Source organism: Triturus cristatus, chromosome 6 (genome assembly GCF_964204655.1).
Source record: "Triturus cristatus chromosome 6, aTriCri1.1, whole genome shotgun sequence".
Taxonomy (NCBI): Eukaryota; Metazoa; Chordata; class Amphibia; order Caudata; family Salamandridae; genus Triturus; species Triturus cristatus.
In genome coordinates, this window is record NC_140589.1 from 521945659 (window position 1) to 521959042 (window position 13384).

Genomic DNA, 13384 nt, shown 5'->3' on the forward strand with positions numbered 1-13384 from the left:
ACTTCACAGGTGGGCTGTCTCCTGTGTCCACGTCATGGACGCACAGGTGAGTCCTACCCGGGACAAGGGAGAACAACGAAGAGTACTGCCCCAGGACCTGGCGACAGTCCTCCTGCTGTTCAGGAGTTAGAGATGGGGAGAGTATCACTCCCTCCACCGACCCATCCTTTTCTTGAGACGCAAACAGATCAGGGAGAGGCTCGCTTTCCACGTCCTCTCCTCCGTCAGTCACCATCATCAAGATGACTTCGGGCCTCTCGTGGTGGGGTTTGAGGCGGTTGGCATGCAGCACCCGCAGGGGCTGACGAGGGGTCTTCAGGTCCACCAAGTAGGTAGCCTTACCCTTCTTCTCCAACACCTCAAAGGGTCCTGACCAGCGATCCTGAAGGGCACTAAGCTCTCCTGGTTCGATCACCCACACCTTCTGGCCAGGCTCCAACTCCACCGGGTGAGCATTGTGGTCATACCACGCCTTCATCACTGCTTGGCTGGCTTCCAAGTTGTCAGAAGCTTGCTTCCACAACTTAGCCATTTGGCTCCGGAAGGCCAGCATGTAGCTCACCACATCCTGGGGGAGCTTTCTGGGAGTTCTTTCCCATCCGTCTCTCACCAGGTTAAGAGGTCCGCGTACAGGGTGCCCATACAGAAGCTCGAAGGGGCTGAAGCCCACTCCCTTCTGTGGCACTTCCCTGTAGGAAAAAAGTAAACAGGGTAGGAGGACGTCCCATTTCCTCCGCAGGCTTTCAGGCAGACTTCTGATCATGCCTTTTAAGGTTTTGTTAAACCTTTCCACTAGACCATTGGTCTGGGGGTGGTAAGGAGTTGTGAACCGGTAGGTCACTCCAGACTCCTTCCACATTGCCCGCATATATGCTGACATGAAGTTGGTCCCCCTGTCGGACACAACTTCCTTGGGAAAACCCACTCGGGTAAAGATTCCCATCAGGGCCCTAGCCACAACAGGTGCTGTTATGGTCCTCAGAGGTATTGCCTCTGGGTACCGTGTGGCATGATCCACCAGAACCAGGATAAACCTGTGACCAGCTGTAGTTGGTGGATCTAATGGACCCACAATGTCGATGCCCACCCTTTCAAAGGGGGTGCTAACGACAGGGAGTGGTTCCAGGGGAGCTTTCAGCTTCACCCCTGTTTTCCCACTGGCTTGGCAAGACACACATGTCCGGCAGTAGGTATCGGACGACACTTTCATCTGAGGCCAATAAAAGTGTGGGACAAGACGGGCGAAGGTCTTGTCTTGCCCCAGGTGTCCTGCCAATGGTATCTCGTGAGCCAACTCTAAAAGGAAGGCTCGATAACGTTGAGGAACTACCAAGGCTCGTGACGATCCATGTAGGGGTGCCTTGGGTTCACTGTAGAGGAGGCCATCCTCCCAGTAAACACTGTAGTTCCCTTCAACGTTCCCTGCTGCCTGGGCTTCGGCCTGTCGCCTCAGCCCCTCAAGGTTAGGGCACTCCCTCTGGCCCTGGCAGAATTCCTCCCTGGACGGGCCTCCCTCCACGTGCCACTCGGCCGGGATGGGTAGGTCCTCCAGGTTGGTAACGTCCCCCTCCGCAGACTCCTGGTCCACCACCTCCGGTGGCCTATCCGTCCTACGGGGTGGAGACGCCGAGGCAGGCTCCTCCTGTCCTCGGTTCTTCCCTTGACTGGCAGCTGGCTGGGCCTTTGTTCCAGGCTCCAGCCGGAATGAACTCCCTCTTCGGGTAGTCTCGGACCTTGTGCTAACACAGGCCCAGTCAGGTGTACCCAGCATCTCGGTGTGAGTCCGGTATTCCACCTCCTTCCAAGCGTTGTGCTCCGTGTCATTGCCCAGCAGACAATCGACTGGCACGGCAGGGCTTACGGCAACTCGAAGTGAACCTGCAACCCCCCCCCATTCAAAGGGAACCTCGGCCACGGGATAGTGACCTGTTCTGCCGTCAGCCATCGCGGCTGGGTGGAGTACATCGGGAATTACCTGCTCTGGAGACACCAGCTGGCTACGCACCATAGTCATACTGGCTCCTGTGTCTCTCAGAGCCTCCCCTCTTTGGCCGTTGATGGTGATCCACTGCCCATACTTTGCGGTATTTGCGGGCACCTGGATCTTGGGAACCATCTCCCGTTCTCCCAGGGACACTAAAGTGACACCCGCCCACTCCCTTCCCTTAGTTAAGGGCATCTCCTCCCCGAGCACTACACTAGCTACTCCGGGGGTCTTTCCTCCAGTGGGAGGGGGCGATCGTTTCTGACACTTCGGATCTCCTTTATAGTGTCCAACGCCACCGCACTCGTAGCAATGGACAACCCTTGGCTGCTGACTCTGGCCAGGATTAGGGTTTCTGGGTGGGTTAGCCTTAGAGGTGAATCCTGTTCCCTTCCCTTGGAAGTTATTTTGGGGGCCTTTGGAGAACTCCTTTTTCTTTTCCCCTCCTTCTTTCTTCTGGGGGGCGCCCTGTCCGGCCTTTTGAGTATCCCCTCCAGTCCCCCTTGTGGACACCCGGGTACTGGCCCAAATGTCCGCCTCCTCAGCAAGCTTCCGGGGGCTGGTCAGCTTGCTATCCACCAGGTGTTGCCGCAGTTCAGGGAAACATTTCTCGAGTAGGTGTTCCTTCAGTACTAGGTCAAACAGCTCCTCGTAGTTCCTTACTTCACTGCCCTGAATCCAACCTTCTAGTGCCTTCTTTGCATAGTCCAGGAAGTCCACCCAATTCTGTGTGCCCAGCTTGTGACTACCCCTGAACTTCTGTCTGTACTTTTCAGGTGTTAGTCCAAACTTTCTGATGAGCGCCAGTTTCATGGTGGGGTAGTGGGTCTGCTCATCCTCTTCGAGGGCCAATAAAGCATCCCTACCAGCTGGAGGCATGTACCTATACAATCCTCCTCCCCAATACTTCACTGGAACCCCATGGGCCCTCAACGAGACCTCATAGGCTGCTAGCCACTTGGCGATGTCGTCACCCGCCCCATAGCTAGCTACTATGTCCTTTGGCAGGTAAGGTTTGGATTCCCTGGTGATTTCTTGGTCTTTGCTGCCACCATTAGGAACAGTTGGTGCCCCAATTCTTAAGATCTGAAGCTCTATCTCTTTCAGTCTTATCTCATGAGCCATCCTCTCTTTCTCCGTCTCATGAGCCAACCTCTGTTCCTCCTTCTCCTTCTCCAGCTTTGCTAAATCCCATGTGAGCTGTCTTTTCTCTCTCCGATCTGCTAACTCCACGCTGGATAAGCCCCCGCTAGAGACAGTGCTGCCCTTCCTAGAAAGTGTCCTGGGCCCTGCTGACAGGTTCCCCACCTCAGGTTGGTACATCTCAGCCCCCTCGGGGTCAGGCTCTCCATCCCTGTCTTCCTCCTCAGCCTTGCTTTCTCGGCGTGCCTCCCCCCAAGCCCTTAAGCTGGTTTGGAGTGCACCCTTCTTTGCTCCTGGGGGACAGTACACCCCCTCCCGCTGGCAAAACTCCCTGAGTTGGGCCACAGTGTACGTTTCTAGATTCTCTAGTACAAACTCCATCTTGCCCACTCAGGTTAGAGGACAGGTTTTGTGCAGTAGCAATGTAGGGGGGTACCTTTAATAATACCTCCTCCCACCACCAGAGTAAATTTGGAAAAAACAAAATCCCACAATTAGGAAGGCCGCTTTGAGAAAACTCCCGGTGTAGGCCTATGGACTACCCACAGTTATTGTTGAGTATATGTAGGCACAGCTCTATCCCACCGCTGAACACCAATTTATGTTGGAAACTGCCCACTCCCACTCCGCAGGGTGGTGGTGGACTCCCCGAACACACTGTGGTAGCTTGGCTCGAGTGGTCAGGAAACAGGCGCAGTGCTAAGCATACAATATACCCATACAATAACCATGCGTGCATCCGTTCCAAAAACGACTCTACACCGTAAAAATTATGAAAATATTCTTTCTTTATCTTTTTCTCTTAGTTGCTGATTGGAAAAATAAATAGGTCAATCACAATATACAAGTTTCAATTAGTGCAGGTCAAATAAATATTGGCTGTTTGATGAAATAAATAGGGGTGATCATAAATAACAGGGCATAAATACAAGTGCAATATATACAGACAATTAAATACTTTGAGGCAATAAATACTGTACCAATAAATATTGTACACCATCAAGTCCTGTGGACCTATAAATATAGTGCAGCAATAAATAGGTAAAAATCCAATAAATACAGTACCCCCAATAAATAATTAAAAGTATACAGCAACACTCATGTAATCAGATGACACTTCAATTCTTAAGGGCTGATTTGGCCCAGGCACAGCTTGTAGGGTTGTGGAAGGCTTGAGGGGGGCTACTCCCTGGCTGGGACAAGGCTGAGGCCTAATCTGAGGTAGATCAAAGGGGGGGAATACCAGTGCCCTGGCTTTCTCTCTCCACACAACCTCTCTAGGTTAGTCCCAGTTCACCCCTTGCACAGTCAGGTTGGTTTCAGCACCTCCCTAGCCCCTTAGAGCAGTCTCTCAGGTCTCCACAGGGCCTTAGGCGCCCTCTACTCCACTTACTGCCCTTTTTCTGATGTTCCGACGCCGCTGGAGTCGTGTCGACGCCGTGAGGCGGTTCCGGTTCGGTCTCGGCGGCCTCGGCACAATGTCAGTTCTTTGACGACGCCGGTAGGCGGTTCCGGTCCGATGTCGGTGGCCTCGGTTCGATCTCGACCTCCGATTCGACGGCGTCGGGCAGTCTCTTCACGATGTCGACTTCGGGCGGCTCCGGTCCGATGGCGCTCTCGGCTCCGATGACGTCGGCCAGCCTGGCCTCGATGTCGACTTCCGGCGACTCCGGGGTGCGATCCTCACCCCCGACCTCCGGTGCTCCTCCTCACAGGCTCCGGGCGACTCCGGAGTGCGATCCTCACTCCCGACCTCCGGTGCTCCTCTACCTCGGTCTCCGACGACTCCGGAGGGCGGACTTCACTCCTCCGATGACGCCGCTCGCTCGACCTCGGTTCACTTCCTCCTCCGACCTCTGGTATTCCTCACGACCTCCGTCGGCGCCCTCTCACGACCTCTGGCGGCTCCGGGTACGACGTCTGCTACTTCAGTCAGCGCCGCTTCTCCACCTCGGGCTCCAGGTCGTCAGGCTACTCGACGCCGGACTCCAGGGAAACCAGTTCTCAGGTCAGAATCTTGCTGTTTTCTTGGTTCTAAGGCCTGTTCCTGCTGTCCAGGTCCTTAGGATAAGTTTCTTCTGTCTTCTTCCCACACAGGGCTATAGGCTGGGATCCATCAGTAGGGACAAGTATCAAGGGTGGGTTTATGGACCCCACTCCAGGCACAAGTTTCCACCCCTGCTGCTTCACTCCTTCCTCCTTCACTGTTGTGCTCCTCTCTCTTCACCAGTCAGGTGCCAACTGCCAGCTCCAACTGCCAACTGCCTCTCTTATCCTCCCAACATTCTAAACGGTCTCCAACTGTCACAGAGTTCTGGAATCTCCTGGAATGTTCTGGAAGGTGCTGGTAGGTTCCAGTGGATGCTGGTGATGTCACAGGTGGCCACCATCTTGTGCTCCAGGCCCTCAGACAGAAGTTTCAGGGGTAGCTAAAATGGCTCCCTGAATCTGCAGCAACACTAAAAAAGTCTGGTGGTTCCCAAAAAGGAAAAATTCAAACAGGGTTTGAGGCAAAAGTGGGACAAAATAAATAATGATGAGGAGGGACCACCCAAAGGGCTGACAGGTCTAACACTCTGGAAATGTATAGATTGGAACATTTTGCTCTCCAGCTTTGAACAGAAATCTGGTTGCCCCATTTTAAAGGAGGATGGCAGTGTTAAGATATTATTGTACCTGTTAAATTTTCTAATCACTATGGACACATTGCCAACATTTTGTTGGGCCAATTGGAAGGCTTGATAAGAGGAAACACTACACTCAGGACCTTTATTACATGACATTACATTTAATGACTAACTGGTGGTCTATTAATGTTACAGGTAAAGAGGAAAAACAGTGCAAAGTAATATTGCAAGTGATCATCAAAATAATTTATTCGGGCAATCAGCGCATAAAGGTCCATAAGCTTGTACAATATATAAATGTACAATTTGACAATATAAAAAACCCACTCTAAAACATATAAATAAAACATTTTACAAGTCATTAATATAAACGGCTATGAGATATATTTTTTTTAATCCAATTTATCCCCCTATGCTTTGCCAGTTATAAAAATATATTAATACACTAAAAATACAGTAATTAACACCATACAAAAAACCCATAAATAGATCAACTATGTTTGTCATTTGATGGCCTTGCTTCTAATAGACCAACTCCAGTATATATATTTGATACCGCACAGACAACTACCTGTGAAGATTCTGTGCGGAGGAGCCATAGGACAATCTCAAGCTTTCGACAACCTAGTTGTCTGCATATAGGTATAATCCATGTTTTCCTGGGGCGGGTATAACCTGAACAGAAAAAATAAAGTGCAATAGTGATTCATCAGCTTGTTGGCAAACTGGGCATAGGGTACTTCTTTCAATCGGATGGTTCCATTTTACGAGTAAGGGCATTAAAGGTAAGGTACCATAGCAAAATTTAAGAAATAGGGTCTTTGCTGGTAGATGGTTAAGAAAATCCAAAAAAGGCTCCTATTGGGTGTTAGGTTTAAAAGTTAGAAAAAGTGAAGTAAGGGAGCCCTTCGTTACATTCTGGAATTCCCTGTCATGGACAGGAGCCCAATATGTATCTATAAGTGCAGACCTGTACAAATTAGTTTCTGCGGCCGGGGTGGACCAATATTCCCCAAGCCCAATTTGTGCGAGCAGCTTTTGAACATAAACTAGCCACCTAATTATCGGACAACCAGCCATTGATAATATTGCAAGTACTAATCACACTCTGGGTGATGTAGAAAGCTGGCTGTATATATACTATACCAAAGTAAGGTGTAGTGTGTACAGAGTCCAGTGAATCCCCAAAGGCCTACTGAGGCTTAAGTAGATAATACTAAAAGCACTATTTGTGGTAGCGTGCTCGAGCAGTTAGGCTTATTAGAGAGCAGTGGGAATGCATTTGTTGGACATACTCATACAAGTAAGGAACACACACTCGATGACTGACTCCAGGCCAATGTTTTGTAAAAGCATTACTTTAGTTACTATTATTTTTAGGAACCAAGTTGAACTCAGTTATAGGTAAGTAGACTTTCCATTATGCAATACTATCAAGGGTTGTATGATGTTACAACGCATGCTTTTACCCCGCATGCCGTTGCAATGCAATTTTTTACCCCGACTTGCAGTCGGGGGTGCGCTGGTGTTGGAATAGTATAATTTACTATTTCAACTCCAGTCTGTGCAACAGTAGGGAAGGTGCTGGAGTTAAATCCAACACCTTCTACCCCCTACAGCAAGCCATTTTCATTGCAATGGCATGCGGGGTAAAAGCATGTGTTGTAATGAATGCGGTGTAATGGTTGTTTCACATTTCAAGTTATTACTTGCAAAAGATTTGTATAGACTCAATACAATACATTACATGTTCATGTAAAGCTCTTCACAGTGGAAAAAGATACTTGGCGGCCTATTTACAAGCCCTTTGCGCCACCAGTGCGTCTCTTTTTCTCATATTAAAAGTGACGCAGCGGCGGCGCAAGGGGCATGTAAATAAGCCCCTTTGTGTTCAGGATCACACTTAGTACAATACAGTGAGAGGCCAATGCAATCCTATGAGAGGAAAAAACAAGTGAGTAACTTGCAGGTAAGTAAACGGTTGTCAGTTCTATTCTACAGGGGTTTAGTCAACACTGGGCAAGGGTCAGACCAAGGTAGGTACTGCACCACCAGGGGCACTGAGGCGGTCGGGTGCAGGGGTCACTGGGACCAATGTTATCCTATGGGGACTGAGGGCACCTCGAAGAGGCACCAATTGCAGGTAAGTACCTGCGTTTCAGGGACACAGGTCCTGGCGGTTGAGGTCAGCACTGGAGGGGCCACCAAAGTGCACCTAGACTGCACCACCAGCGGCACAGGGGTGGCCGGGTGCAGAGTGCAAAGTAGGCATCGAGAGCTCTGTAGAAACCAATGGAGATCCTTGGTTGAAGAAAATGGCTACAGGCTTGATCCAGAAGGCGGGCTGAAGAAATCCCTCGACTGGTGAGGTAAGATAGATAGTGGGGGTAAGCAGAGACACCATCAGTTGGGCACTCCTAGGCCTTGGGGCTGCGGGTGCAAGGGTGTCTTTAGGCATCGGGTTTCTCTCACCAGCTCCGGTTGCAGTCAGGGGGGACCCTCCAAGTTGAGGCTGCAGGCATCGTGGGGAAGTTCAGGAGAAGTTGTCCAATGCTGGATTCTGGGTCAGGATCGCTGGGGAAACATCACTGGATCAGTGGGCCACTTGGGTTTGGGCCGTGGGTGACGGGTGCAGACTGGTGAAGGGGTCGCAGATCCGCCTGGATACGGAGTCCCGGGGTTAGGTTCTTGTTGGACAAATTTGGTATCCACGGGAGAAAAGAGTTTTTGTTGAAGACAGCACAGGTCCCATGGGTTTTTGGAGGTTGCTGGATGCGAATCACACTGGTTTCTTGGAGCAGGGTCGAGGAGGCAGGCCAGTAGGGCTGGGGCCAAGTCAGTTGTAGTCTTCTTCTCCACTGCTGCATGGTTCTTTGGTCCTTCTTCTTCGTAAGTCATTGAATCTGAGAAACAAGGTTCAGGGTGTTACTGAAGTTGGAGCCCAGGCTACTGTCCCTTATGGTGACTACACCCTTCAGGTGCCCCCTCCCTTTGGGCAGAGGGGCACATCCCTGTTTCTATTGGGCCTAATTCTCCAAACCAAGATGGAGAATTTTGAAGAGAGGGGTTTACCTCAGCTACTGGTCATCCTAGGGGTGTGCCAAGCTAAAGTGGACACTCCTACTCTGCTTAATAGTTTTCCCACCTGTCTTGCAGCCAAAGGTGGGGCTGGGACAGGGGGCAGGCATCTTCACTAGTTGCAGCTGCCCAAATCAGCACAACACAAGTTGAGAGCCTTTTAGGCTCACCGCCACGTGTTGTTGTTCCTGCAAGGGGGAGGTTGGACGTACCTCCACCCAGAGCAGCCTTTGTTCCTGACCTCCGAGAGCACAAAGGCTCTCACCCCATGAGGTCAGAAACATGTCTGGTAGTGGCTGGCTGGCAGGGACTAGTGAGCCAATACACTAGTAGTTGGTAGTTTTTCAGGTGGCATCTCTAAGATGCCCTCTGAGCGCAATTTATAATAAATCCAACACTGGCATCAATGAGGGCTATTATACTGAGAAGTTTGATACCAAAATTCTAAGTCTTCAGTAAAGCCATCATGGAGCTGCTGAGTTTTTGTTGACACACTACCTGCCCATGTACTCAAAATGGCTTCACTGCACTTAAAGTGTCCAAGAATGGACTCAGATACTGTAGGGGAAAATTTGCTCAGGTAGCTATGCCCTCACCTATAGTGCACCCTGCCTTAGGGGTGACTTACCTATGCACAGGCAGAGGGGTGTAGGCTTTGCACTCAGGTTGATGTATCTTGTGGACTCTTTTAATGATGGCAGTGTGTAAGTGTTTGGAATGTTGAGCCCTTTACAGGGCACAATACATGCTGCAGCCCTAAAGGACCCTCTCTGGTCACAAGGCTGTTGGTACCACAGGTATCTTTTAAAAGGGACTAATGTGTGGTCCAGAGGTGTGCCAATTGTGGAAGCAATGGTACAGTTTGGGGAAAGAACACAGGCACTGGGAATCTGATTGTAAGGGATCCAGTGCACACTCAGTCAAAGTGCATCAGAAATCTGGCAAAAGGTGGGGGTGTTACTGCAACAGAAATCCACTTTCTTACAGGTGGTAAGTAATGAAATTGACTGTTAACCCAGTTTCCCCTTCAGCCAGTCTGGCAGAAATGTAAGGTAATTTAACTGCGGGAGGCAAGAAGGCTTTATGACGTTCAACTTGATGAGCCATCCAATCTCAGCCAGGCAATGGCCGCAGTCTCTAGTATAGCTTAAAAACTACAGTTACTCAGTTAAGAGTCAGACCATCAAACTCCTAAAAATCGATTTCTCCTTTTCTTGAATGCACTAAAAAAGCCAGTATTTCCTTTGCATCTACTAGACAGCCTATGTACATGGATGTCATTTACGGGTCAGTTGAGATCCTGGCACTGCCGTTGTAACCCATGGCCTCAAAGGTGGAAAGATCACTGCCAAGAACACAGGGGTGTCTCGTATTATCAGACTCAGGTTTTAACCTCGTTTTCTGCTCATTTTTATTGCATTAATAGTGAATAATAGTTTATTATTCACTATTAGTGTAATAAAAAGTGGAGCAGCCAGATCTGGACCTTCACAAGGATCTTAGATTAGAAAAATAAAATCGTTTTAATGTTTGTTCTGTGCGTGCATATGGGTGAGAGTGATTTTGGGGGTGAGAGCATGTATATGTGTGAGCATGTATTTTTATATATGAGATTGTGGATGTGTGTGTGTCTAAATCAGTGTGTAATTATATGTGAGTCAGAGTAAGAGTGAGTGAGAGTTTGCGAATGAGTGATTCAGGGTGAGAGTGAGAGCACAAGAGTAGGTGAAAATTAATGAGTGCAAGTCAGTGCTAATCATATAATAAGTGTGAATAAGTGAATGTAAGTGAGCATGTGTTGTTATGCTTGAAGATCTGCTGTTGGACCTGCCATGCTTCGTGGTTCGTAGAAGCACCCTTCACAAAATGTTGGCACTGGAATACTGGAGACATTACTTGCCTATGGGATACCCTCGGGAAAATTCTACATCTGCCACTCTGTAGGTAAGTTTGGCACGAAGCACCAATGAAAAAATGCCAGCACTGGCCTCCTGAAGGAAATTCTTGGCATAGTTGGCTCCTGTGGCATATTGCTGGTGATGGCACATTGAAAGAGGTTTTTGGCATATAGGAAGACAACTGTGACAAGGCCATGGGGCCATCTATGATAAAAAGTGGTCCTTGACATATCAGACACAACCTTTGACATAAGGGACCTCCATAATGCAAGAGAAGCAGTATTAGGAAACTTCTGGCACTCGCATATTCTATGCAATGTTTGGGCAAAAGGGGCCACCATGGAAAAACAGTGGTCCTAAAAATGGAAGTAATTTTTGACATAGGACATTTCATAAACATAATTGGGTGACCTCGTGGACTGTCAGATTTCAGTAACTTGCCACACCATGAAAGGACTTGAATATTTAGTGAGTGTTTTTTAGAGCCTATGGCTTTTTAGTAAATGTATGTCAAAATTGTGCATTAACATGCACTAGTAAAGTAAAAAAAAATCAAACTTTTCTCAGGGGAGAGAAGCCCGCACACTTTGTTCTCCCCTAGATGAATATATAATAATAATTATGCAAGTATTTAACTTCAGCATTGTTCATTTTTTTGAGGTTATCAGGATTAAGGTTATGTGACATCACTTCTTGGGATGATGCAGGGTCAAAGGTCATATGCTGTCACTTCCTGTGACATCATTAAGGTCAAAGGGTATATGATGTCACTTCGCTACCCCTGGCATTTTGGTGAATCGATGTCCATGCCTATGTACTTTAGACAGTATATGTATCACATTAATTTTGTGATAAAAAACATAAGCTGTACATCCAAGAACATGGTATCACACCAGCAATGTCAAACAAGAGAAGGTGCAAAAATGATTAGTGACAAGCCTATAATAACGAGACAGTGCTAAGACATCCAAATAACAGCACATCCCTAACAAATGCGATAAATTAGTAATTAAAGTGCTATCATATTAGCCAAATACATCCATCAAAGAACACACACTGGGTCTCAATTACAAGCTACACATCATGTTACAGCTGCAGTCTAACAAAATGGACCATTAGATGCCCCATCAACAATACCGAATTGGTTTTGTAGAAATGTTACTTACTTCAATTGCTAAATAGGAGGTTGACGCCAGCACTTGAATGTTGATGGTTACTTCCCCGTTTTCTTGAATAACATATTGCTTATATGCCGGCACGCTCATTGTTGTAGTTGACAAATTGAGAACATCGACACTTCTTTTTGAAATGCGTCCGTTGTTGTATTGAGATACCAACACAGATACATTTTTCTCCCTTTCACTTTTAGTCAATGGTTGCAGATCAACTCTTACCACTCTTATCTAAAATAAAGACGAGGGAGACACATTTAAATAAGTCACATGTGAATGAATACGTTTTGAAAACTCCACACAACTCAAATAAATATTCGTGTAACTCAAAATTCAGAACGTTTAGAAAGTTACATGATTGAGAGAGAGGATATAAATAGGTAGAAGTAGGGGCAGTTTGTCTACAGTCAGAGAAACACACTGACAAAGAAAAGAGACAGTGTTTTAGAGAAAAAGAGCCAAACTGGCGCTAGAGAGTGGCACCGTATGCAATACTACAATTCCTGAAATGTTCTTTAAAATGAAAATAGAATGAAAGCTCAGAAGAAAAAAAATTGTGGAGCAAATTTGGATACTTTGATAACCTTTCTATAATTGCTACATTTTTATGCAACACATTTCGATGGATACATCTCAACATGCATTCGGCCGCAATAGCCTTAGATTTGTTACCTGCATGTTGGCATCATTTAATCTCTTTCCATCTATAGCTCATCCGGCTTACGAATCTGTTTCCGCATTCCAGTGTCTATGCTTCTTACGCACCAATCACATTTGTTATAAATTTCACAAATTTTACGCAGAGTTTTTTACTCTGTTTACTTTAAACCGCACAAATTATGCACTGTCAAAATGTATTTAACCTTGACAGACCTAATTCTCTGGGCTATTGCACATCCCCTTTCCAATTTCCCCGTGTTCTTTGCACGTCTTTCCTTTTTAACCCTCCAGGTAAAAAGACAGGCTTAGTAAGTGGCCCACTCCGTCAATCAATCAATCAATCATGGAATTTGTATAGCGCACTACTCACCCGTAGGGTCTCAAGGGGCTGGAGGGGGGGAGAGCGTTACTGCTCGAACAGCCAGGTCTTGAGTTGCTTCCTGAAGGCGAGGTGGTCCTGGGTTGTCCGGAGGTGGATGGGGAGGGAGTTCCATGTCTTGGCAGCCAGGTAGGAGAAGGATCTTCCTCCGGCGGTGGTTCTGTGGATGCGTGGAACGGCGGCGAGGGCAAGGCTGGCGGAGCGGAGCTGGCGGGTGGGTGTGTGGAAGGTCAGGCGGGTGTTGATGAGCTTGGGGCCCAGGTCGTGGAGGGCCTTGTGTGCGTGGGTGAGGAGTCTGAACGTGATCCTCTTGCTGACAGGGAGCCAGTGCAGGTCTCTCAGGTGTCCGGAGATGTGGCTGTGCAGGGGGATGTCCAGGACGAGTCGTGCTGAGGCGTTCTGGAATCGTTGGAGCTTCCTCTGGAGTTTGGCGGTGGTGCCGG

At 48.1% G+C, this 13384-nt stretch overlaps 1 protein-coding gene across 1 annotated transcript in view; it reads right to left on the bottom strand.

Moving 5' to 3' along the window:
• Positions 1-13384, bottom strand: part of LOC146817362 (CD109 antigen-like) — a 469596-nt gene that overhangs the window by 228859 nt on the left and 227353 nt on the right. The window contains exon 11 of the mRNA XM_085610954.1: positions 11897-12133. Coding sequence (XP_085467080.1) covers positions 11897-12133 — 237 coding nt within the window. The remainder of the gene's footprint in view (positions 1-11896; positions 12134-13384) is intronic.